This window comes from Atractosteus spatula, chromosome 2 (genome assembly GCF_055471065.1).
Source record: "Atractosteus spatula isolate fAtrSpa1 chromosome 2, fAtrSpa1.hap1, whole genome shotgun sequence".
Classification (NCBI taxonomy): Eukaryota; Metazoa; Chordata; class Actinopteri; order Semionotiformes; family Lepisosteidae; genus Atractosteus; species Atractosteus spatula.
Genome location: NC_142707.1, coordinates 9,898,714 through 9,925,660, shown reverse-complemented (window position 1 = coordinate 9,925,660; position 26,947 = coordinate 9,898,714). Strand labels below are relative to the sequence as shown.

At 43.3% G+C, this 26,947-nt stretch overlaps 1 protein-coding gene across 2 annotated transcripts; it reads right to left on the bottom strand.

Annotated features, from left to right (window-relative positions):
• Positions 1-285: 285 nt before the first annotated feature.
• LOC148839195 (transmembrane protein 150A-like) lies at positions 286-23,244 on the bottom strand. 2 transcript variants are annotated; one of them, XM_088909339.1, is made up of 9 exons: positions 23,169-23,244; positions 22,328-22,552; positions 19,477-19,740; positions 18,634-18,681; positions 17,403-17,489; positions 16,455-16,522; positions 14,036-14,163; positions 11,274-11,451; positions 286-8,148 (listed from the first exon to the last, which is right to left on the bottom strand). In XM_088909339.1, the coding sequence occupies exons 3-9, from the start codon at positions 19,539-19,541 to the stop codon at positions 7,889-7,891; spliced, it is 834 nt and encodes a 277-aa protein (XP_088765465.1). In that variant the 5' UTR covers positions 19,542-19,740; positions 22,328-22,552; positions 23,169-23,244; the 3' UTR covers positions 286-7,888. The 2 variants fall into 2 exon arrangements, with proteins under 2 accessions (XP_088765465.1, XP_088765466.1); XM_088909340.1 differs by lacking the exons at positions 22,328-22,552; positions 23,169-23,244 and adding an exon at positions 20,463-20,533.
• Between the last annotated feature and the right edge of the window lie 3,703 nt (positions 23,245-26,947).

Genomic DNA, 26,947 nt, shown 5'->3' with positions numbered 1-26,947 from the left:
GGTCATTGTGTGTTTTTGAGAAGAGGGCAGAGTCAGGCATAGCCCCTTTTCTCCCAGTTAAGACTGCTTCCTGACTAAAATCTCCATGGCAGTAAGGACAGAGCTTCAACTTTTCAGTATCCAGCTGGGCTGTCACTGGGGCTGATAGAGTGTTGTCTCTTTGAGCTGATTCTGTTGTCCTACAAAGAATCTTGTTTTTCCATTCTGTTATTTTAAGTGTTGTATGTGCTTGCCAAAAATGGACCCACAAATCTACTGCTTGCAAAAAAATGCACCACTCCCAAATTGTTTTAAAATGATCTGGAACAACCAGAACTTTAATAATAATCAGAATCCTTGATTTCATTTTTTATATAAATTTGAACAAAAAGATCATTAAAAAGAATACATAAATTGAAATTATGCCTGCTATTATAAAAGAAAAAATAGTCTCTACAGTCTCAATCAAAAATATTTATATTTTTTTGGATGTCTGTGCTACCATCACCTGACCCCCCGCCAACTCAAACATCCATGCAATTCCTTTTAAGTTGTAAATGATTGCCACTGTAACTGATTTTACTGAAGAACCTTTATCTTATTGTATATTTAGTGTGAATCTTCAATAAATACAACCATAAGGTTTGCAAATGAGGAGGCTATTCAACCCATCTAGCTCATTTGGAAATAATTAAGCAGTCCCAAAATCCATCTTTTTACCTTGCTGCCAATTAAGATTTGCCACTGTTAGTATGGACAGGTTGTCTGTAAGACTACTTCTTATGAAAATCAGGGTTGAATACAGGCACATTTCTTTTTCTCCTCCTTTGCAAATCATTTTGACAAAACTAGAAGGTGGGAAACTTTAAGAAGAGAGGACACATCAGTCAATTTTTGGATTAAGTGTAAAATTAAACGGTTTAATATTGCTCTGGTTTTACATGTGCCCCCAAGACACAAAGAGGAATTGTAGATAAGGCTCATCTGACTCATCTGATCAACATACTGTAAGTGTTAGTAGTCAAAAACGATAACAGAGACAATGCATCGCTTGATTGCAACTTAAAAGGAGAAGCAGACTGGCTCTATATCCATACCAAAAACACCCAGATCCTCACTCTATCTTCAGCTTCTCTCTCCCACCCTAAAAGGCAGTGGTGATGGGCAGTGTAGATCTCTCCCAAACAGCAGTGCTGTTCAACACAAAGAGGACCAGAAGCTCTTTGCTCTTCAGGAGCCATTCTTAGTTCATGACATGCAGGAACAAATCAGTGTGGCATGGTGACAGCAATTTTATCACGTTCCGGGGAAAAGGTTGGTGGGGAATTATATTTCACATAAACATTTTGCCTCTGGGATCCTCAGCACAAAATCATGGGTTTTTTTTCTGCAACGTTGTGATGAGAGTCCCAAAGGCAAAATACGGATGTGAAACATGAACAGCAATGGTGAGAATGAACCTGCAGAGCCAGAGTTAAGAGAAAGGTGAAAGAAATCATACAGAACTGCAGTGGCCTTTTGTCATAAAACCATCTTCACTTCAGTCAGACCTTATGGCACTTTCAGCAGGGAGGAAATAAAAGACTTCAAGAGAAGACTAGGCGGAAATGGACCAAGTCGCATTCTCTGCAACCCGAGCAATTCTAAAACCCAGGTATTCCGAGATAAAAGGTTTGAGATGTGAGAGAGAACCAGAAGCTAGAGTGCTGGAGTGGTGTTAGTCAATAACATGGTGCCTCTGTAATACAGGCCCTCAGTCCAGCTAGGCTGTGTTCAGCCAGGCAGTTACACATCTTACTGTTCAGCACAAGACAAGAAAATTAAGTACAAAGCCATTTCTGCACCATAGCATCATGTTAAGCAATTGCGAACTGATAACAGCCTTTTGCCATTTTTTTTTAAACAAAAATATGAATGTACAGTATTGGCCAAATTGTTTTCCTCTGATAACAACACAGCACAACAGTCAGGGATGTGCTCTTTTTCAGTACGCATTTGGCACAAGCTGCAGTCAGAGAGTGTAGTGTGGCTTTGAAAAAGATGACTGCTGCAATGAAATGTCTGTGTCAGTGTGCAGCCAGATGAGTGCTGGAGATGCTTGGTTAAACTGATCATTTAAGGCTTTGGCACATCTGAACCTTCACTATTCAAACACCACTGGACCACATTAGTCAGTGCCTGGTCTTTTCCTTAGGGGGGACAGGAAGATAAATGAGTCACTGTCCCACTGCTTTGTGTTCTAATTAGGGCCTTCACTTGTTCTTGTTTTTGTTTTTAAATAGCAATCTTTTTGCTATGCCAGTTCTGTAAAACAGCAACCATTATGCAGAGAAGGCTATGGTAAGCATAACGCATTAATAATGCTCTGAGGTAAGGCCCAGGAGGGATGAACAGAAGGAAGAGTCAAGGAAACAGAAGCATGTCTGGGGTGGATCTTTGTACTACACCTCACCACACAGGCCTCTCCTCACAGGTCTGGAGAGACTTTCAGGTGTTACATTCTACAGCAGGGCACCACCGAAAGAACCAACAAGTAAAAAAAAAAAATATTCAAAGTTGTATTATAAACGTAGTGATTTGACAATTACTCAACAAACTGAACTCTCTCAGAAACAGGACGTAGATAAGTGCTGGGGTCACATGGTAGGGACCTCTGACCCCAGAGAGGTGTAGGGGCATTTTCATAGAACTGGCAAAGCAATGCCATGGGGCAGTTTCATTAATGACCTCTTCCGGGACCTTCATTGATTTAGGCTCAAATTTAAACATTTGAAACAAAAAGAACCAGTCAAAGAGGATCCCAGAATCAAACAGGACCCACAAAATTTCACAGTCCGCTCAGTCCAGTGCTAGAACTGGGTCACTAAATGTCCACTGCAGTGGTGTGTGTGTGTGTGGGAGCTCGCACCGAGCACCTGAAAACAGGCAACAGGATGGTCACAGCTCCCCTTCGCCAAGAGCCAACGTTTCTGCACAAGCTCAGCTGGTCAATATACTGCCCCGGGCTGCTCCGCCTCTACACTGGCTGGCCAATATACTGCCCCGCCCCCACACAACGGCTGGCCGATATACTGCCCCGCCCCCACACACCAGCTGGCCAATATACTGCCCTGCCCCCACACCGGCTGGCCAATATACTGCCCCGCCCCCACACACCAGCTGGCCAATATACTGCCCCGCCCCCATACGGGCTGGCCAATATACTGCCCTGCCCACACACCGGCTGGCCAATATACTGCCCCGCCCCCACACCAGCTGGCCAATATACTGCCCCGCCCCCACACACTGGCTGGCCAATAAACTGCCCCGGGCTGCCCCGCCCCCACACACCGGCTGGCCAATATACTGCCCCGCCTCTACACCAGCTGGCCAATATACTGCCCCGCCCCCACACACTGGCTGGCCAATAAACTGCCCCAGCCAGGGAGCAAGAACTCTGACAACTCGGAGAAACATTAGTAGAAATCTACCTCCATCCACCCACTACACCTGTCTATATACACATAAGAACTGAAATATACATATTTTTTAAAAAATAATTTAATTCTGCACGACAGCACTTTTTAAATGGGCCTCCCAGCTCCACTGCGCTTTTGCTTCAGCTTTATGTGGCTGGTGCTGTTCTCAGCTGTGCTGCTGGAGGGTTAAGCTCTTTCCTTACATCACTGATTTTGTTCTTACAGTTTGACTTGTACTGTTTTCTGTGTCAATGCCTGAGATCAAGGAGACCCACTGTCATCGAAATTTCTGCAAGTTCTGCTTTATAGAGCATTAATATAAGATGGATATTACAATTAATATTTCTATGATAGATGTTTTGTCCCCTTGGCACACCTTACCATTTTGTTTAAAAGAAAGTTAAACCGTAAACACTGAATTGTAACACAAAACTCCCCCTAAAGCCAAAACTTCTCATGTCAGAAGTATAGTGATATTAAAAAAACATACAAACTGTAGACATTAAAAAAGGCCAATCAAATTTCTTAAACTATAAAGTTCTGACATTCAGGTTTTAGATCAGCCAAAGAAGAAGGGATGGAACAAGAGCTAATTAACAGTATTAACAAAATCATTTTTAATTCCGGCTTCCGTAAACTCTTGATTATGAAGACCAGACAAACAGGAAATAAACATTCCAGTGAAGTGAAACTGTGGGTGGCAAACAGGAATGAAAAGGCCAGCTGATACACACAGGAGATCTGCTCAAGATCTTCGCCACGAGACAGGGTCCAACCTTAAATCTTGTGATGAACTGGCCAGCCTAGACAGCAGCTAGGTGGTGGAGTTATGAACAATGAAAGCAGCCCACCCCCCAGTTTGGCAGGGAATTATTCACAAAACAACTGCTAGCACTGAGTGAGGTTTCAGAGCAAAACTCAGTATTAATGTGGAACACACAAGTAAAGGAAACCTGAAATGAATGAATTGAGAAGGACACATTTTTTATAAAAAAAAACAAAACTCTTAAATGAAAAGGGGCCCTGGAGTTATCCCGTCCCCAGCTCCCTAAAACTTACAAGCCCTTCCAAGCAGAAAAACTACTCCAGATTGCTGAAGCACCCGTGCTGCCTGTCCTGACTGGCTGTGCGGGCAGAAATCCAGAAGCACACACAGACGAACCCCTTCCAGCACTTCCCTGCCAGTCGGCAGCACAGTGTCTGGGGGGATGGGGCAGGGTGAGCCGCCAGCATCCTGTCTCCGACAGTGAGAGCACAACAGCAGCAATGGGAAGGACGCTTTGGCTACAAAGCAAACATTTAGTGTTCACAGCCACTGGGGCACAGAAAACTCTCAACGCCACAGAAAGAAACGGGCACTGTCGAATACTGACATTTGGCAAAGTCTTAGTAGTGTGAGCGGAGGCTGGTGTATTGGCCATTTTACTGTGGAAGCTGGGAATTTTAGACCCGCAACCCCGCAGGAAATCTCAGTCGCCACTGCAGTGCCCTCCTGTGGTCAATGAAGGTAGCTGGTGTTTTTCTTGAGGTTAGAAAAGGGAATTTCAAAGTAGGTTGATTTTCTGAGCTTTGCAATAACAAATGTTCTTGTTACAGGAGTAAGCATAGTGCAACTGTTTAACAAGTTTTAAAATGCACAGATAGCTGTACGGAAGCTTTACTTTCAACTGCAGCTGTATCCTTGTTACCACAGGGAGGTGATGCTGTATAACATAACGAATTCCCCCTCCATAAATTCTGAACTCATGGGGTGTGCAGACTCTGACACAATCCCACAGCTGGCAGCTCCTCTCCATTAGTTTGATAACATACACTGAATTCACAGTGGAAACACAGTGGAAATGCACAGCAAGTGTAGAGCCATATTCTGGACTCTTAATACTAGAAATCCTAAAAACTAGAAAATTGTAACTTCTGCACCGTTCAAGGAACCAGCCTTGAAGTTTATATTATTATACAGAAAAAAACACCATTGTTATACAGCGCCATTAACTGGTTTCCCTGTTCTGAAACGAGTACTGTGGCTGCCTTACCAACCAGCCTGGGCTCTGGATCAGCAAAGCCACTGAACCCCTCAAACAGCCCCCTTTCTCTGAAGTGAAAGACAAAGCATTCTAGAAGTGTTCCCCATGTTAAAAAACAAATAAATGCAAAGTGAAGACGGCAGTACCGGAAAAAACAAATCGGTAGGACTGCAACAAGGAAACGGGGGCATGAGGGAGAGTTGTGTACCACAGACAGGCCAGGGGACCTTTGAAACACACTCTGCGCAAAGTCAACTTAGCGGCCTGAGAGAAGGGCTGGCCAAGACACAAGACAGGTTACATCTGGTGACGTAGCCTAGCAACGCAACAGCTCAAAAATGGGGCCTTGCAGGAAACAAAACTGGACACCGAGGAGAATATAAACTGGCTCATATGGACTGCGATGCTGGTGCTGTTGTCAGACGCAATCAAAAACGGGAGAGGTGTAGCTGCCAATTTATACCACAAACATTGCGATTTTCAGGAAATCTCATGTAATGCTTCTGTGAGAATCAAAGAAATATTTTCGCCCTTTCCAGAGTCCCAGCATGCCTCCGAGGCCTGGGGGCACCTTCTGCGGAGAAAGTGACGGAAGCAGCTGAAACAGCTGCCCACACGAGTGCATGGGATATGGCATACAAACACAGTTAAAAAACAAAAAGTACCAATGTTTTTTCGTTAAAAAAACAAAACAAACATCCAACCCTTATCACAACACGCTTACCAACAGCAAGTAAGCAAGGCAGGCAAGAGTCACAGTTCTCCTGTGCGCACTGCATGCTTCCCACTAGCCTGTCTGCTTCTATGGCTTTTAGTTTCCAACAGCACGTCAACACGTTCAGCAGGACACACAGCAAACAGAAAACAAAAGATGAGAAATTTGAATCTGGGCTATTTTTGCTTTCCCCAGCCTAAAAATTTTTTTTTTGAAACAATAAACAAGAACGCGCAAGAAATATGCAACACCAAAATGCACACAGGTTTGACCAAAGTGCCTTAGGCCAAAGACCTCACTCTTGATGGTGTTGTGAATGATGCTGCATGTTTAATGCAACACGCAGTTCGAATGTCTAAAGTACTTGGCAGTTTGAGCTCAGTGATCGTGAAAGCAGTTTTATTCCCTCAGACCAAAAATAATGAGCTTTGTATCTTCACTTCAGCCTACTTTCTTTCAGGCCTGTAAATTTTCAACTAGACTGTTTAACTCTTAACTAAATAAAATATGGAACTGTGTCAATAAGAAATTCCACAGTTCCAAGTTTCTACAGGCCTGATGCTTGAAACAGCAGACTGAGATCTTTGGCCTTTGTGTGTTGATCATGCAGTGCCAAATAAAATGAGGTCTTCTTAAAGCTTCTGAGGACTAGTGCTGGTCAAGCGGCTACCACAGAAAAGCCTCATTCGGTCCTAGAGACTCAATGAATTTTTTGGGGGGATAACCATCTGGTAACTAAAAAACAAAACAATTTAAAACATTTTTAAATCAAAGGGAATCAATAAACTGACAGCCAACACTGTCAGCAATATAGCATCATTTTTATATCTATTTTTCATGCCAAGAGGCAAATTTAAAAAAAAACACTAAGACCCAACAAGATCCTGTTAGCCAAAAAAGGACCAAAAAATACTGGGAAACAGAACCTTACGTGATTGTTTCGTACTTGCTGTGATAGCTTACAGCTATGCTGGTTGATGGCTTTTAGCTTCAAAAATAAGCACACAGCAACTCCTCAAGCTTTTAAAAAGACCACAATTTACAGCAGTCATCATGAGTCTGACCTCAAGTACTGCGTTCAATATACATACAGGGTAACTTGTACAGCAGCTCCTACAGTCTGTTGTTTGTAAGAAATCATCAGTGGAATAAGGTGTGCGTACATAGAGGCTCAGGTAAAATGTCTGCTAAAGAGTTCACATACTCTACAGTCCAGGGGGGCTACTTTTGTTACTAAAAAAACTCCGAACTTCTCCACAGTCCCTAAAGACTCTGCAGAGTAAACATTGGAGAAACAAAAAGTCAGGTGTCACCCGTTATCAACCATTATGCATTACACCTGTGAGACTACGTAGGGAAGGACCATGTGCGTATCCACAATTTAATCCACAAACAACAGAATGCCTTAAATAATTACAGTTACCCATATATATATATAATACTGAGACTGCAATACCAACTGTTCCCCACACAGTAATATACCATAGTACAATCTGAAACTTTTTCGTGGTGCTCGCCTCTATTACTACTTAGATTTGAGCCACAGCGCGCTACTCCGATACAAAACTGAGGTACATTTTAGCGTTTTATGGGCTGTGCCTAGCGTTGCGCGACGCCCCAACACCACACCAACCACACTGCCCCCGCGGTTCCAGAGCACCGCCTATGAGGATCCAGCAGGGGGAGCCGGCGAGCTGCAGGATGGGGGGGGGCTACAACATGGCGATGCTCTCGGGGTTGCAGTTGAGATGGGTGGAGGTGCTGCTGCTGCCAGGAGACTTGCAGCTCTTGCCCCCGAGGCCGCCGGGGCCCTGGTTGCGCTGCAGGGCCATTATCATGGTGTCGTTGGTCACGGCGCCGAACTCGTAGGTGAAAGTGCCGTAGAAGACCAGGATGTCGACCGTGAAGATCCACTCGCAGATGGCCGCAGCATGCTGGAGGTGGAAGCTCTCGTGGATGAAGAAGACCCCACCTGGGAGCAGCAGGGTTAAGGAAATACAAAGGGGGAGGGGAGGGCATGCCAATCCCAATCCACACTAATTGGGGAAGAGTGGCTACTCCAATCTTCTGTGGTCATTTTCCCGGAGGGCTCAGGGGTTCTTAGCAATTACCAAACAATTATAACTTAGAAAAACTGCTGATAGCAAATATATTCATTTAAGCCACTAAAAAAAAAAAATCAAAAGGTGGAACAGTGGGTCAACTAGTAAAGGCACTTACTCAAAATACAGATTGAGTCCTATAGCCAGCTCAGGCTTTTAACCCGTTACTTCAATCAGACCCAGAATACAGCCTGTCCTCAATCTACTTGCCATTATTTCTGACTACACAGCTCTTACCAGTTAATCAATAAATCATTCATTAAGCATTCATGTTCATTCATTCATGTTCATTAAACTAACAATTAATGAACAGACAAGTTGGGATGACACTGTCAAACACACCTACAGTGGGTGGTTTTCCCATCTGCAGAGTACAATAGGTTATATTTAAGGCTGTGCAACCAAATGAGGGCACTTTTGAAACTCAGAAACTGACACAGGGTTGAGGCCAAAACCCAAAACCTATTTGACCTATTAACAGCAAACTATGTCGTAAATCCATCGATCCAACCACTTTCTAACCTCTTCATCCAATGCAGGGTCGCAGGGGAGCTGGAGCCTAACCTGGCAAGCAACAGGCGCCAGGCGGTGTACACCATGGAAAGACACCAGTCCATTGCAGGGCACACTCAAACCACATTCAATTTTCCTAGGAGTCAATTAACCCACTGGTATGTCTTTGGACTGTGGGAGGAAACCCACATGTACATGGGGAAGAACATACAAATAGGAAACTTAAATGCATTTATCACCGGCTAACAGCACAGCTGGATCAAAATCAAGCAGACAGTGTTCCTTCAGGACCTCCAGAACCAGGCGAGGGAACCACTGGGGGTAAGGTAATGTTTAAAGTAATGCCTAATGATTAACTAACAGAGTCTCAAAGTGTTCTATGAATGACAGTGTTTGCCAGCCTTTGGAAAAAAATATGCTACAATAATCAGGAGACCTAATCAAGTCTTAAAAAAGCAGCAGACAAACGTGACATTGTTGATTAATTAAAAGCTACATGATAGTCCCAGCTATCATTATCTGTCAGACCATCTTTTAACATGCACAATAAATGCATCTTTCCAGATCTCATGCCACACAAGAGCTATATGAATCACACAAGAGTTATGACTTATAAGAATCCAGGTGCAAAGAAGAAAAGTTTAACCAAGGTTCAAAACCTGTCTTGTAAATTAAACTCGTTCAGAAAAACAAAGACTAAACCAGTCTCTGGCTTTTCAGCTATCACCATATTTTATTCAACACCAAAGCCTGTTGTATCTATTAGTTTGTATACTGTCCAGCACTCATTTATCCTCTGCCTTCAGACAATCCGTGCTACCCTTTTTAATTACAAAGGCCAGAGAGATTACAAACTTATCTCTACAGTGACAGTACCTCAGCACTGGCAAAGCGTTTAAAAGATAAATAACCAACTAAATAAACTTTTTATAGGGCCAATTTCAGTTCTCCTTGGAAATGCACTTATAATTATGAGTGCTATTTTCCCCACAGATAAATAAAATTGCATACAAGAACCAGTTTCACTCAGCATACAGGCACAGGCTTCTAAGGGGGTTACTAAGTCCTGCTTAGAAGTGTGTGGTTGCTGTGGTAATGGAAACCTGGGCTCTAGGAATTTTTTATAAAGGCAGAAGTGGGGGAGGCCTTCATATCCTGCTGGAAGAATCCAATAACTCCTGAAGCCATAGATAGGGTGTTAAAGCTGTAGCCCCTGGGCTGGGACTGCACTAATACTGGAGATCTCTATGTAGCAGTGTAACAGGGAACAGGACAACCCACAGTCTTGGTTTCTGGGAAAAGTCCAGTTACTCATGACCCATTACTCCCTGTGTACTTAAAAGTCTAACAGCGCATTAAGGAATTGACATGTCCATCTCATGTAAGTATAAAAAAGAAATACAGCTAAATGGGCCCAGTGAATTTCCTATGCCAGGGACATCCCTGTAATTTTATCACTGATGCTAGCAGTGCACTAAAGGACATGCCTGCACAGAAAAGGACAATGATTTCCGATGAAGCTAACTTGTTTTTGGTCTGTGGGAGGTGAGGGGTAACTGTGGCACCCAAGGGAGTGTGGGTAGAGCATTCAAACTCCACACAGAAGGTGCCCCCAATCAGAATCAGGCCATGCCACCCTCCTCTGGTAGTTTTGCTGAACTAAAAGAGTAGCAAATGCCACAGTGCCTTAGCTCATTTTTTACACCACTGAACTTTAGAAAAAGAAATAAATTGCACCCTGAGCTACGGTTTGCGGTTTCTTTTAATTATTTTACAATACACTGAGCCCAGATCAGTTTTCTGCCAGCAGCTATCTAACCCACTGGTGCTTTATCTTAATGAGCTTATCAGCTCACAAAACCACACTGTTACAGAATGCTCGCTGCCACAGTTATCACAGCTCGACTGTCTGCATTCCTGGAACTTCCAGCACTTCTTAAACACAGTTGCCCGCGTTACTGAAAGAGGTCATTTGGTCTTCTGCCAGCCTAGCGAACTGCAAAGCTGTGCGTCATTCTTTTTTTTTTTACAAAACGTTGCCAGTGCTTTAGTTTTTGTAATCCTACACAAATCCAGATCTAAAACATGGCCCCTTTGGTTCTCTGCTCATTTGGGCCTTTTTAAGTTCATACCAGACTCTTCAGATTTCAGGAATCTCATCAGGATACAGCATTCACCATAGCCCAGGGGTCCCCAGTCTTCACCCAGAAGGGCCAGTGTGTCTACAGCTCTTCAGGTGCTTTAAAGAGACCTAGAACACCTGCAGACACTGGCTCTGCAGGACCAGGACTGGGGACTCCTCATTCTGGGCTTCCTGTTGGCTACGATCCATTCCTGTCAAGAAGATTAGACGCTGGCGGCCAAACGCTATGACGGCATTCACCAAATCTCTTTCTGCACTCATACAAAAGAAAAAAGAGCAGATGAAGAGTGCTGCCCCGCCCACCACCTCCAAAATGGCACGTCCCCGTTCAAAGGATACTCAGGATGAGGGAGATTAAGGCCACAACGGTGAGCCCGACACGCACGTGTGCCATCCAGTAGTCCAGCGCGGTGATGGCAATGCGGTACGTGAGCACACACTGCAGACCCACAAACAGCAGCCCGGCTGGGAAGGCCACCCCCGCGCCGATGTAGTGCAGGGACTTGGCGTGGTCCACCTGGAAGAGCGAGACGGCCAGAGCTGGGACACTGCAGGCCAGGAGACAACGTGCCCCCGCCCTCCTCCAACAGCCCAGCACGGCAGCAAATGAATATCCCTCAAGAGGTTTTCTGTTCAAGTGCGGCAGGTCTGTTAAAGGTTTTCTGTTTGGTATTTTGGCAGCATGGAGGCCTGAGCAGCACAGGCTAGGTCTCAGACCCGAGACCCCTGAGCGGCTGGGGAAGAACACAGGGACGCAGGGAGAGGGGGGGCAATTTTGTCCTTCCATAGTGTCACCAGTAATAAAGCAAGGAGCACCAAGAAATGGAACAATGATGTTAAAAGTCAATGATATTTAAAGTGTGCCATGCTTCAACAATGACCTATTCTAGGCCAGTTTAATTTCTGGAATGAAAATCACCCCAAGAGTCAGATTTTGCATTTTCACCCACTTAATACCCACTGTGTGCAATTTCACCACACAATCCACACAGACCAGTCAGACTTCAGGGGATTAAGCTTCAATCAAGGGGCCGCTTCTGAGACAAGTACTGCGAACCACAAAAAAAAACTCCAGCAGCGATTATCAGCTCCCTGTGTTACCCTACCTTCCATTTCCTTTATCAGTACCAAATGTCCCTGACTTCATTTTTCAGGGACAGGCCCATCACAAGGTTAATTTGTGACCTTCCCTTACAAGGCTTGCAGACGATAGAATGCGAGTTAAAGGCTATAAAAACAATTTGCAACAGAGGCTGCTTTGTCTGGTGAAACAGAGTTTGCCCACTTCACGACTCATGTGTCTCTGGAACTACAGAGACCCAAGGTGTTTCAGTTTAGCCATGTTCTTTAATTCAAATTCCCCCAAAACACGCGTTTTACTCTTCACAGCTGTCCGGAATGTGGACAATGCACTGTATTGCACAAATACCTCAACACATCAAAACATTTCCAGCAATGTATAAATTATAAACAAGTAAGAAACAAAGATCAGACAGATGTGTTGAACCAGTGGAGCAAGAAAGCATCAAGAAGTACAGACAGATTATTTAAGTACATGCTTGGGGGTTGAATCCAGATGTATTTACTGGTTCTTTCTCTCTAGAACATGAGATGTGTGTCTACAACAGGGCTTCTGCTTGTGTTAGGAGGAAGCAGGAGAATAACTTTCTCACACTGAGTTGACTATTTCTTTCAATCCATGGAAGATGTTACATTTTTCTTCTGGACACAAAGCTAAAGTGCTCAGATGTGTTCAGGAACAGAGCAGGCTCACTCCACTTTTCAGGTGAGCTGACACGGTGACACAGCATCACTGCAGTGCCTAGAAATACTGTCTGGTTTAAGGTGTGGGGGGTACTCTGTCCTTGATCTCCCATGACTGGAGCCACTGTTGCTGACTTCATGTGACTTTAGAGTTTGAAAGCAAGCACGGGTTATTTCAATTAACACTAAAATAAGCAGCCAATTAAATATTGATATAACTAGGCATAGCATCCCGGGACAGCAGGAATGCTGCACTCATTGGACTGTACATGAAATTGAATTATACATTAAGTGTTTAGACTTACAACACTCATGCATATACAGGTCCTTGCCTGTACCCAAGTATTTAATTGTGCTCTATAATGTAATGCTACAGTGCTCTCCAAGGGAGGTAAGGATAGACATACCAGCAAATTAATACAGCTTTTGTCATGCACAGGCCCAGGCTGACTCCGCACAGAGCTGATGAGTTACAATTCATGACCACAGAAGCAGCTGAAACAGATGTCTCAGCCTGGTTCAGGAAGGCTGGTGGGTCTGCAAGGTTACTTGCCTCTTCCTTCAAGCACCATTAGCTGAAACTGGACCAGGACTGGACACCCCCCCTCCCCCCACCCCCAGAGTTAAGCCACTTGAAAAAGCTGCTCATGGAGGTGGCAGGGTGAGGTCATCATTTGAACTACCAGTGCTCTGCGTGTTGAGCCTGAATGGAAACATCTGACCCCTGCAACTCATTTGCACTATGTCAACTGACACATCAGTTCATGAGTATACCGATCGTTACCACGGGTAGATTTGTCTTTGATGCAACACATATAAACTTGTCTGTCAGCATGCCTGCCTCTGAAGAACGTGTTCTCACAAAAGAACACAAGAAAGGCTTGCAAACGAGAGTTCATCTTGCTTGTTTGGTGGATAAGCATCTTAGATACTCTAAAGTTGCATCCAGCTCTTTCTTCAAGGTGCCCACAGCTGGGAAGCTTGGTCTATAGACCAACTGATGTACAGTAAAGAAGTGTTTCCTCTTCTGTGTCCCAAATGAATTGCGATGCTGTGTCCTTGTTTCACTACGCAGTTGAAAGTCTCTATCAACCAATCATTTCTGTTCTGTTCGCAAGGCTACATGTTTCTGTGGTATAGTTACCAAAACTGAACACGATATTCTGGAGGAGGTCTTACTATCGCACTGTAGAGCTTTACCATAACTTTCCTGGATCTAACGTTGACTCCTTTTTTAACCCCTACAGCAAAAGGGGCTACAAAGCTATAATTGACTGCATCTTTACGCAAACAGGAAGGCACATGGGCCCCTCCTGCGCAGCAGCAGGGGCACTGACCTGAAAGTTCCCCACCATGACGAGACCCAGGGCGTTGGTGCAGCCGGTGATGAGGCCGCTGGTGTTCACCCAGGAGCGCCGGCTGTGCTCGATCACCTGGGCGTACCGCAGCAGACACACCATCACCACTGGAGAGCGGGGAGGGAGAGACGGTGACAGAGGAGGACCGAGAGGGGGAGGGAGGGAGGAGGCGGATTATGGAGGGGAAGGCAGACAGAGAAATGTAAGGAAAAAACAAATACAGTTTACCATGCAGGGAAGGATTTGGAGTTCCTGCTCTAATCTCCTGGTCCTAAAGCACCACACCATTCCAGGCTCACACTCACTACATAGCTAGGACTGGCTCTTAAGACATGGAACAGGAAATTGAATTGTAAAGGCCTGCATTGAGCAAACAGAACCCAGGTTTAGCCTTAAGCTTTACTAACAACATGGTTATGTTAAGTGCTGTAAACGGGTTTACATTAAATGCGTCAGATACTGTAGCACACAAAGAATTACTACATCAACTACTTTGTTTAAAAAAACCAAAACCAAGCACTCCATATATGCTAAATACTTATGTAATTATGCAAAAAAGTCACCTCCAGCAGATATAAAAAAAAGAGACCTCAACTCTTTGCTACATTTTGAGTTTTGCAACACCCAGCTCCATCCTGGCTGGGAGTTGATGTTCCAGTTCTCTGCTCACGTGCAAGGCTGTTAAGCAATCCTGCCTGCCAGTCTCTCATTACTGGAGCCGTGTATTAATGTTGCCCACTTCCATTCCCAATGCACAGACCTCCCCCATCCTACAGCTCATTACAGCAAGGGGCCCATCCATTATTGATGTCTGTTTAGCACGCATCAATATGTACAGCTAGCAGATGCATCGTTAAGGCTTCCTCCTTTATCATGGGCGTGGAGGTGGGGGACAATTTGACGATTTCTTTCTTTTTTAAAAAAAACTTGCTTTCACAGAAACTAGGGTAGAACAAGCTGTTGATATTGGGTGCTAAAACCTTAATATAGAAGACTACTTGGGATGCGACATTATACCATCGCAGAGTTTAAGCTTTATTTTTTATATTTATTTCCTGCAGATTTTAGCTGACCCTTAAGAGCACTTATACCTGGATTTATTTATGCATTTATTCTCTGAGGATACTTACATATTACTGTTCCACAGTATGATTTACCAGTGTATCTATAGTACCTTAAACTTCTGTCTACTCTTCAGCATGGACATTAACCTTTACTTGTTCCTTTACAGCCAATGCAGCCTGATGGGGCTCCCCACTCATTCCTTATATTACCTGCATTCTACATAACTCATTACTTCTGCAGCTCACAGCCCTTAACATAGCTCATTTCATGTATTCTGAGCATACATTTACCATGTGCAATACAACTGTACTTTCGGGTCTGTTTTTGTATATTTTGTACTGTGAGCAACTCTGTATAATCCATTTTTTTTACTTTTACTGCACTTCTCACTGACTGTACTGGCTGGATTGTATGTATTGTATGTTGTCTTATTGTATCATTTCGTTGTACTGTGCTGTGTTGACTGTGCTAAGCTGCTGTTGCACTGCAATTTCCCTCACGGGATCAATAAAGCATCTATTTTACTAGTCAATATGGTTCTAAATACAAACAGATTTAATGGCAGGTTTGCAGTGAGAACATTCATCAATTTTAATGTAATCTGTTAATTTGCATCAGGACTTTCTCCCCTATGGGGACCATGTTGCCGAATTTTCCCTCTCCTACCTGCAGGAGCTCAAAGGCCAAGATAACTCTATTCCCTACCAAGACTGGCAAAGCTTCACAACCAGGAGTCTCACCGGTGACTTTTAGAGATCAGACTCAACCTGTGCAAGTTGCTGAGAGCTTCTGAACAGGAAGAACTACATCACGAAACCATGAGAACAATGTCAATAACAGGAAAGTAATATAAAGTAATACCCTTAACAAACCATTTCAAAACTGGAATTTTATACATTAATAGCAGAATCAGTCACACCTTGATGGTAAATTGCACCAAATTTGTAATGCCTAGCAAAACTAATTTCCTTAATGATTTCATAAAGGCAGAAAATATGTCTAGGATGTCTATGCAAATATGTCAAATTTGTCTTTCAGCAACAGGACAACTACCCAAAATACTAAAAAATAAATCAAGGTCTATACACAATAGCTATGCTCAGGTTATTCATAAATAAAAACGGACAAAATCTTGCATATGCATATTTTGTATACAATCGCACCTGCATCCATTGGCTTTTCACCATCAAAATGATTGATTTAAACACCAGGTATTTACGCTGGTGTGATCTGAAGTCCGTTTTAGCGCATCAATATTTCACAATCATGGCTTTCAGAAGCTGAACTCATAAAGGAAGCTGGCATTCTTCGCTCCTTCACATCGGTTTCTTACCCATAAACGCTCCCACATTCCCGATGAGACTGAACAGGCAGCTCTCCGGGGGGAACGAGCCACATTTACTGCAAGAGATGAATGGGAAGCCAAACTCAAATACAACAGATTCACAACGCCGACGTTCACATTGCATGGCACAGCTTAAGTATTACTCTGTGACAGTATTTCCTTCAGCTATGGTAAGTGACTTGCGTGCCTTAACCTACTTTATCCAATTACCTTTGACTCAACAAGCACATGAAGAGACAACACTGACATGCAATGTAAGGCATGTATTCCCACCACTGCGGAGGCAGCAATGTTCACAACTGCGCCACCCTCTTTCACTAGTAGCATTCTTTATATTGGATTAAGGCTTATTGGGCTGCAGTTTTATGACAAAGTGAATGCTCCATGCAAATCTACATTTGTTAACAACACCTCTCATCTTTGACCACCAGCATGTTTGCACAACATGACCACCTATTTGACTATTGGAAATCTCGCCCTGACAAAATGTGAAACTGAAAGGGACATTAAATATTATTGCTCTGCCTCAACAGAAATGCAACAGAGAATAACATAGGGGGTGTACTCCCGGCATCCTGGCCAAATTTCCCATTGGCTTTTACCAATCTTGGCCTCCTATTAAGCCCCATCTCTGAACTGGCTACTTCACTCTGTTCTCCTCCACACTGAGAGCTGGTGTGTGGTGAGTGTACTGGCGCACTGCCGTCGCATCATCCAGATGAGGCTGCACACTGGTGGTGGTGGAGGGGAGTCCCCATTACCTGTAAAGTTCTTTGAGTGGAGTGCCCAGAAAAGCACTATACAAGTGTAAGCAATTATGCATTATTATTATAATAACAAGTTATGTGCCACTGGAAATCCTGTGAATATAAAACTCTGGTTTGACTTGCAACGTAGTGGCAGTGTGTGCGCTGCCAGCAGAGCCAGGGCCCCCACCTGATGAGAGGAATGTCCTGCAGTGTGCAGCAGCTCTTTGGAAAGCCTTGTTTGAAGGTCTCCTCTGAGCACGACACATTGTAAGACCTGAGGAAACAACGACAGCAGGGTGACTGAAACAGTGCAAGTGGGCTGAAGCTATCACACTGGAACACAATCCATTAAGTTCTTGGTTCTGTGTGCTAAAACTAGCCCAGTGTTTCCCAATCCTGGACCTGGTGACCCCATTCTCCACTGGTTTCCTTGCACCCTGGACTCTCAGTACCTCCATCAAACCAACGGCGTGATCAAACATTTGGCATTGTTTTCTGCTTCTAAACACTGTATTTGGCAGGTTAAGAATGATTTTTTTTTACAAACAAAACATCACTTCAAAAACCTAAATAATTAAAAACCAGAATTGTTTTTAATTACTGTCCGTAAAATTTTAATCTGGACTCAGCTGGAACAAAGACCAGCAAACCAAGGCACCATGAAGAGCTGGAAAAAGGCAGCCTGATCTGACCCATTCAGTGCTTCCTTAACAAATCCACAATGAAATGCCATTTCATGAAATATATACTTGCTTTTGCACAGACCGCTATTATGCTAAACATTTTGATTTTGATCAAAACTTCCTGTTTCAGAAGTGGTAATGTTGCATTCAGATTAGATCAAATGTTTGAAAATGTTTTGCTTTTTGCTAATTTACCCTTTTTCCATTTTGTAAAAACGCTTTGCGACTGTGCTCTCTATATAGATGGCTCAGCTATATCTTAGTGCAGATTACATGCTTCGGGCAAGCATCTTGGCTATGTACCCATCAATCAGTAACGCCACACACTTAATACCCCTCAGCTCTTCCCTACCCCCCAGTTTATTGGTGACTAACAACAGCTGACTCTCTCAGGGGAAATGGATGAAAAGGATTCCTCCTCAATCTATTGTTTAAGAACAATAATAAGAAAAAAACACAGATTAAGGCAGAATGAGCAACGTTCATTCTGCCTTAATCTATCCCAATATACAACAATCCCAAAATACAACAATTAATAATTTACATTAATCCAAAAGCAATGTTTCCATTTGTGCACATTCATACAGCAGTAATCCAAGCACAGTACCTTGCTCAAGGCTACAGCTTCAGATCCTGCCCAGGATGTGAAAATACAGGCCTACACACCTCCACTCGAACCAGCTGCCTAATTTATTATGGAGCAAGAATAGAATAGAAAAATAGAAAAAGACTCACCAGTTTTCTACAGGGCAAACATGATGGTTCATCACTGCCATGGCATACCTAGAAGGCGAAACACACACTGGGCTGGATTAGCAAGTGTGCAAACCAGACAGCTCCACTGCATCAGTGTGACCTGAAAACTGTTTCGCCACGTACAGTATCTGTGGAGTATTCAAAACACACAGGGGCAGCTCAGCACAGAACAATCTGAACACTGGCTAAAACATGGTGGTGTAAACGCGGTAGCAGAGCTTTAGATGGGTGTTGTATTCAGGAAGAAGTAAAGTCAGTGAAGATTTACGACATGCCAGAGCCATGCCAAGCAGATGTATTCAAGGCTCATGGGTGTTTCATATAGGGGAGCAGAAGGCTGAGGAGCATGGGAGTAGAGTCCACCGTGGTTGCCCAGTGCTCAGCATTGGACACAGCAGAGCTTACTGTTTACAGCTGAGTGAGAGAAGAAGGGGATTCTAAACCCATGAACGACAGAGGGAAAGCTCTAGGATAAATCTATCCAGGCACATAGTACAATGAGAATTCCCCCACCCCTGGAGCACTCAATTCAAACATCTCAAATCTTGTCCCATAAACCAAGTTATCCAGGTCCAATCACTTACCAAACAAATCTTCTGGGACGCACCTGTAGCGCTGAACATCATCATTAACCCTGTTACCGTGCTCTTGGCTCTGCCTGTCTGCACTCTTCTACTATCTGCATGCAAATCGGGCTGTCCTCTCTGTGCCCAAGGCCTGCCAGGCCCTGAGCCTGGCTGTGTGCCAATGCGCTCGCTACGCGGGGGCACCTGTGTCCACGCCGCGCGTGTGGGTGGGGCGGGGCGCGCGAGCGGTACTCACACAATCCATATCCCTGTGATGGAGAAGGCAGAGAGGCTGACGGGGAGAATGATCCAGGCAGTCATTGGGGAGTCGCGGGCGTCCAGAGCATGAGGAAGAGGTAGGCTAGAAGGCGGGGCGGGGACAGGGATCGGGCCGGGCCGGGGCGGGCAGGACGAGGAGACTAGCAGAGGAGGCTGGACAGGAGGGACATGAGGAGGACAATACTGCTGCGTCTGCTCCTGCTGCCGACTGGACCATCTGACACCCCCGGCCTTCCCAGACCTGCCAAGACACAGGAACGCCACTCAAAACACCAAGAAATCCAGGAGGGAGGTCTTCACACTGGGCTATATGAACGGAACAGAGCCGATCCACGACTTCCGCGTCCTGATTACCGACATGGACCACAACTCTTCACAAACATCCCTTTTGGTACGGTGCGGTGGCTCTGTGGCTAAGGATCAGCGCCTGTGGCTGGAAGGTTGCCGGTTCAAATCCCGCGGCCGGCAGAGGAATCCCACTCTGTTGGGCCCCTGAGCAAGGCCCTTCACCCCAACTGCTTCCCGACTGCTCCGTATAAATGGCTGACCCTGCGCTCTGACCCCAAGCTTCTCTCCCCGTCTGTGTGTCTCATGGTGAGCAAGCTGGGGTATGCGAAAAGACAAATTCCTAATGCAAGAAATTGTATAGGGCCAATAAAGTGATCTGATCTTATCTCTTTCATAGTGTCCACAATGCCTCCATCAGATCATTGAAAGAGTGAAAATAGATGGGCTGTACCCCCCACTCTCCCTGGTTACTACGATAGCAGCATTTTCCGTGTTTGGATAACAATATGTGCTGTTCTTGGCGATCGCTGAGAACATACATTTTTCATCATCTTTAAAGCGCTCTTCAGAGAAACCATTGTAATCCTGGGAAGTCTCTGAAGGAAAGCAGCACAAAAAAAAGCCTCGGCACTTTTTGTCGACGCTTTCTCCTGCCTTCCCACATTTCTCACTTACTGTTGTCTGAGGCGAGGACACGATGTACTAGGACCGTTCCTCTCAGCACGATAAAGCAGGACACGACGCGTTTTCCGCACAGATCACAGAGTTATCACAAAGAAAGAGCTTGGGCAGGACAGATTCAGATTCTCGGAAAGCTTGCTCTGGGCTTGTGTGGGCTAACGAAAACAAGTCTTAGCAAGTTACATACCAGAAGTGGAGAAGAAAATAGACTCCAAAAAGGTTATGAAACACAAGATTACTGTTTTCCCCCCAACTACTAACACAGTATATACTGTATAATCACGACAGTAGTCGCAATCATTTGTGAACAGAGACAGATCCTTCAATGATGTTTCCTTTGAAACAGGCTGCCTAAAGCCTCTATTATACTTTCTTAGAGGCCCCATAACACTTTATAATTACTGGTCCAAAACACACAATGGGCACATAAAAACCTGGACGCTAGCCCTAAACAAAAGTCTAGAATCTGAAACACACTATAGCCCGCGCTCTGGGACAAATGTGAAGAACTCTTCTAGTGTATCTGTTTGTCTTTATGAACAAGAGTCATAAAGGATTAAGAAAGCGATTACGAAACCACGTTCCTCCGAGCAGGTATCATTCAATAGCTAACCAGTTCGAAGGAAGGCAGTCATTGATCATTCCAAAGCAGGAAGTGATTTCCCCCAAATTTGATCAGATTTCCTATTCTTATCACGTAGTTTCATACTTTTTACAAGGATATTTTTTAACTATAAAAGGAATGTAACAAATTTAACTAATTGAAAGAAAAAAACCCCTATAAGTTTACAAGAAGAGACGAAAAACATTTCAAGTCCATTGTTTTATCTAAAAGGGTACATTTCACGATAGCTGCCCAAGAGGTTACGCGTGTTAAAATATTAGGATTTTGAGAAAGCAATTTATAACGACGAACTGGGTTAAGAACCTCTTAAAATGTAATCACGTACAGTAAATACTGTATCGTATTATGTGATAAAACGTCGCTAATATATAGAAAGTTTAAAAAACCGTCAGAATCTAAAGCTTTTAAAAAATCGATTAAAATGTCACACTTATTCGAATTAAGCAGTCGTCTTATTGCAACATAAATACTTGCAGTACTGCTGTTCAGATAGACGCTCATTTCTGAATGCGAGCAAGATAATTCAGGAAAAGATGCTCCATTACAGATCATATCGAAGTTAAATCACGAAGAAGAAAAACGTGCAGATTTGTTCATGTGTATTTTTTGTCAAAAGATGACGTTACTTAGGCACCGACAAAAACACCACAACCTGGGAGCAACGAGGACATCTATTTTGCAAAACGTGAATTTAATCTAGCTAGAAACCTATAAAAACCAGAAGTGTCCGTAAGATCGCCATTGGGGAACAACACTTGCGGCCAGCACTCCGAAATTGCAATCGGTAAACGTAGATGTTAAAAAAGAAGACCAACCAAAAATCACAGAAGGAGAATAAAAACTGTAGCCAAAAAATATGTATCAAATGGCGGAGGTTCCACTGCACGTAACTTCTTTTCCGCTGCCTCACAGTATATAGTGTATGTACTTTGTGACAGTGTGAATGCGCCAACTTATTTATTTATCGATGAATATGCAGACCTTGCCAAACAGACCCATCACTAATTGATTTCTTAGACTACCCGTTCCTGGAAAACCGGGGAATAAAATGCAACTACACCATCAGTTACATCCATTTAATAACCACGGGGAACCCAAGATCTCAAGACAGGAAGAGTCGGTTGTGGGACTGTTGTTGATGTTACATGTTTAGGTCACACAGCGCCGGTGAAGCTTTTCGAACCGGAGAAAATATTCGCACAAAGTGTAAAATAAATAAACACCGCACACTTACCCAAACCTGATATCCCACCTTAAACCCAAATAACCTTGGGTTTCCCTTTAAAAACGGTCCTTCTTTTTGATAACATTGCCCCACGATTTCGGTGCCCCGTTGCAATATGGTAGATGTAGTTCTTGTATGAAAGAAGTACGGTAGACATCCGCCAAAGGAAGTGTGCTAACGGACAACAAGTCCCAGAATCCAGCTCGGTGATATGGGCGGTGTGGAATACGGATTCTTGATGTGACGTCCCCCAATGAAAAGTTGAGATCGAGAAAGAAGAAAATAATATCAGTCGCCAATCAGCGACAGCAGGTGGCAGATTCATGGCGAGCGACAAGCGCGATGTCGCAGCGGTTCTGCCCTCTGCTGGTCGCATCACACATTACATTTCAGATGTTGGGAGTTTCACATTCTCTCCAATCGGCTTTCGACATAAAGGTTAATAGATTTTCTTTTATTTCTGGGGCAAATGCCATTGTTTCAACGTTTAAAATTGGATATCGATAAAAATAAGAATTCAAATGGCATACCGGTAATAGTTTAGCAATTAAACCATTTTGCCGTGTCACAGTACCCAAATTAATAAAAAAAACACCGTTCTGAAGAAGCATTAGAATATGACTTGAAGTACATTTCCTAATGTGTGTACAACAGAGACTGATAGTTAAATATTGCTCAATGTAGCCAAAAAATGAAAAAAAACCCACTGCGGTATAACAAATTAAACGGCACACTGTGGTTAATAAGTAAGAAATACATTTTATTACAGAACAATAATATCATTCCGTGCCCTCCTCTGGGAGGAGCGCGTTTTCTGAGATTTTAGAGAATTCGTCTGAAATAAACCTACCGTAACAAATGTCCAAAATCTTTGTAAGACCTTTATATATATATATAGTTATATAACAATTAGGAAAACATTAAAGGCTAATACCATGCTGAAAAACAAAAAGGAGAAACACAACGTTTCGGCAGTACAGTCTTCTTCAGGTGCGAGAGCGTTCACAGTTCTTTGCCATCTGGATCTTTTATTCCAATGACATCTGAGACGCGCTATCTGTCTTGTTAAGCACACCCATAATATTGACACCTTCCCAGCATTCCCGCAGTCCAGAATGTCTGTAAGAATGATTGATCTCTGGGCATATGCCCATTACAGCAGGAGGAGGAACAGGATTTATAACATCTGCATTTTCACACCTTCAGACGAGATCCCCTCCTTTTGAACTATGGTCACAGAAGAGAGAGGGAAATGGGTCAATTCAAAGTTTAACACCATGTGCTGCACCACCCTACAGTCCACCCATCCGTTTTCTAACTGAATTCTAACCGAACTTGAAGACTTTAAGGAGAGACGTAGCACTGACAAGCTGGCGCATAAAAAATGGTATTTTACGGAGGTAGAGGTTCTTCAATATATTTGTGTAAGATCTCCACACTAGTACAGCTTGTATCCCTCTCATTTCTGTATTTTATATTCACGTCATACTTATTCTTTATATATTTAAATTATAAATATAATTATAAACATTTAAGTGATTTATATTTAAATAAATCGATGTATTTTAAAATAATTTAGACATTTTAATTATTTGCTATACCGTTCTGATTTGGAAAAGCCACTTGTATGGTGTCCATGTCTCAGCTCTAAGTCTTGACCACTACTACAGTTCCACTACAATGGAATAAAGAGGTACTGACCAGCTACTCAAACCAGCCCACCTTCGACCCACTACTGTTTTAGCCCGTCACAGGCAACACTGTCCCCTCCCGAAGGACCAGCGCCGACTTGTGGATAGGAGAAGAAGCGCGCCCTTCATCGACTGAGCTGAGCCAACCCATTCCCGGTGTCTTACACCCAAGCCCGCATTTTCTGGCGTCACATCGAGGGTGCCTTGCGCCCGCTGCTTGCCCGGATAGGCTCCGGCTCCCACTGCGACCCTGTACTGGATTAAACGGTTAGAAAAAGGATGGGTGGGTGTGTCTTTGCTTCCATGCCATTCTGCACGGGCAGATTTAAAAACAATTAGCCGTTCGACACTGAGTCATTTAGATAATAACGTCCCAAAAGAAAACCAGCCAATTATGAATCACAATAAAAGACTGAAATAACTGGAAGGATGCTTGAAAAGTAAATGTCCCCGTAGTTCCCTCCCCCTGCAAAGCAAACAAGAGGTCATTTTCAATACACTGTTAAGAGTTGTTGATGGGCTATGCGCTAGTTGGGGCTGGTCTGAAACTGGGAGAGAAGGTGTTGCGAGGTGAAAAGAGCAGGTTATGAAATAAGTTTGATGATCACTTGTGAACTTTAAATGATCTTGTATGTCAGTAACAGTACAGTCCACATCCTAAGTGCTATCTCTGCTAGGAAGCCGGATCCAAAGAGGAAAATGGCCTCTGAAGATCGGAAGTGTGAATGAAACTGGAACACACTGCTCTAACCATAGCTCCGTGCTCAGTCATTATTCTCCTTGCGTGAAACTTGTTACAGAAAAACCAAACAAAAGACTGTTATATACTCTCAGCTGCCAATCGTCCATCCATCCATTTTCTAAAACCGCTTCATCCAGTTCAGGACCAAGAGGGAGCTGGAGCCTATCCTGGCAGGTAATGGGCACAAGGCAGGATACACCCTGGACGGGAAGCCACAGACACGCACACAGAAGTAAATTCACCCACCAGTACGTCTTCAGACTGTGGAAGGAAACTGGAGCTAATAATCATAACACTGACAAGCTGTATTTTACAGAGGCAGAGGTTATTCAATATATTTGTGTAAGATCTCCACACTAGTACAGCTTGTATCCCTCTCATTTCTGTATTTTATATTCACGTCATACTTATTCTTTATTTATTTTAATTATAAATATAATTATGAATATTTAACTGATTTATATTTAAATAAATTGATATATTTTCAAATAATTTAGACATTTTAATTATTTGCTATACCGTTCTGATTTGGAAAAGCCACTTGTATGGTGTCCATGTCTCAGGTCTAAGCCTTGACCACTACAGATCAAGTGGCCTATGCTCCTGCTCCTGGTTGGCCAGGTACTAAAGGGTGGAGCGGTGGCACTGTGGCTGGAAGGTTGCTAGTTCAAATCCTGTGGCTAGCAGAAGAATCCTACTCTATTTGGCCCCTGGGCAAGCCCCTTAACCCCAACCGCTCCAGGGGTGCTGTACAAGGGCTGACCCTCTACTCTGACTCCAAGCTTCTCTCCCTGTCTGTGTCTCATGGAGAGCAAGCTGGGGTATGGGAAAAGACAAATTCCTAATGCAAGAAATTGTATATGGCTAATAAAGTGATCTTATCTAAAAATGTGTAATATGTATTATTTTTCATCTTAATCTTCATACTGATCGTAATGATTTCAGCCGTGCAATGAGAGGATGCCTGATATGCTTACACACACTGGGTGTGAAAACGTGCTTGATGACTATCTGCAAGAAATACCATATTCTTTGGCAAACCCCATTTGTATTATTCAGTTTTATTTATGTGCAGGATCTGTGCTCACTACCCCTGTTTGCATACTTGAAATTACAGTCCAGGAAGCTAGACTGGATTAATTTCTAGGGGGCAATATGATCTCCATGCTTTCTCACTGTCCTGAAGCCTCTCTTACTTTAATGGGTGTGATTACTTGGTGAACTGGAAATATTTAACAGGGTCTTTTCTTTGAATAAGTTGTCTTAAAAAGTATCAACTTAATGGCATTGAATATTTCCTGCTGAGCCAAGAATTCGATCACTGCTTAAATTTGGAATGAAAATGAGAGATACAGCACCTGCAGAGACTGAGATTAGCAGACACCACATGACAAGTGGAGATCTTATCTCTGTGCTACAGTACCCGTACTGTATAACATTTGGAGATTGGTTAGGTTATATTATATATTATATTATATTGATTATATAACCCTTTTCTGTTGGATTTGTACTGCTTTATTGGAGTGCTACTTGTACAATACAACCGGTTTCTTGGATTTTGCTGTGCCACCCACATTGTCATCAGTTACAACATAAAACTCTTACTCAGCCACAGACATTCAGCAAGCAAGACCACTCTTCATCTCTAACAACGTTATTTTCCACTTGCAGACTTGTGTAGAGTTGCATAATAAAGCAGTGATACGGTGTCTCAAGATCTCTTAATTGAACATTTTAACCAGATGTAATTAATAAGCTCAAAATACGTTGTTTGTTCAATAAGTAACATTTGGTTTTGGGAAGAAAAGTGTCATACAGTTATTGCTCTTATTATACTTTTCATAATAATCATTACAAACAATATATCTTACACTCACTCACGAATCTTTCGTTCATAGCTCGCAACTGAGATAAAAACACTGAAAGCTGAGCTTGAGGCGCCTAGTTTTACCAGAACAGGTCTAGCATCGCAGGCCATGATTACTGGAAATTCTCCTGATTTCACTCTTGCTTTATTTTTTGTGTCGTTGTTACATTTCTCGCTCTAGTTCCGAAATAACGCCATGAAAGCTCTCAACCAAGGACGTTAAATCTGGGATTGGGTGATGTAACCTTCCAGCTTTTCCTGATGTTCTCATTATACTTGCCTGGTCCAAATTTGCATTTGCTAGTTTGCATTTTATTTTAATACCAGCG

What these genes read in the sequence shown, in the direction of transcription:
- LOC148839195 (XM_088909339.1), bottom strand. Translation starts at nt 19,541, where the DNA reads ATGACTGCCTGGATCATTCTCCCCGTCAGCCTCTCTGCCTTCTCCATC. An exon ending in GTTTGCCCTGTAGAAAACTG is followed by an intron (nt 17,490 to 18,633) that starts GTGAGTCTTTTT and finishes TTGTTTCCTCAG; the next exon opens with GTCTTACAATGTGTCGTGCT. An exon ending in CAGGACATTCCTCTCATCAG is followed by an intron (nt 16,523 to 17,402) that starts GTGGGGGCCCTG and finishes CATCTCTTGCAG; the next exon opens with TAAATGTGGCTCGTTCCCCC.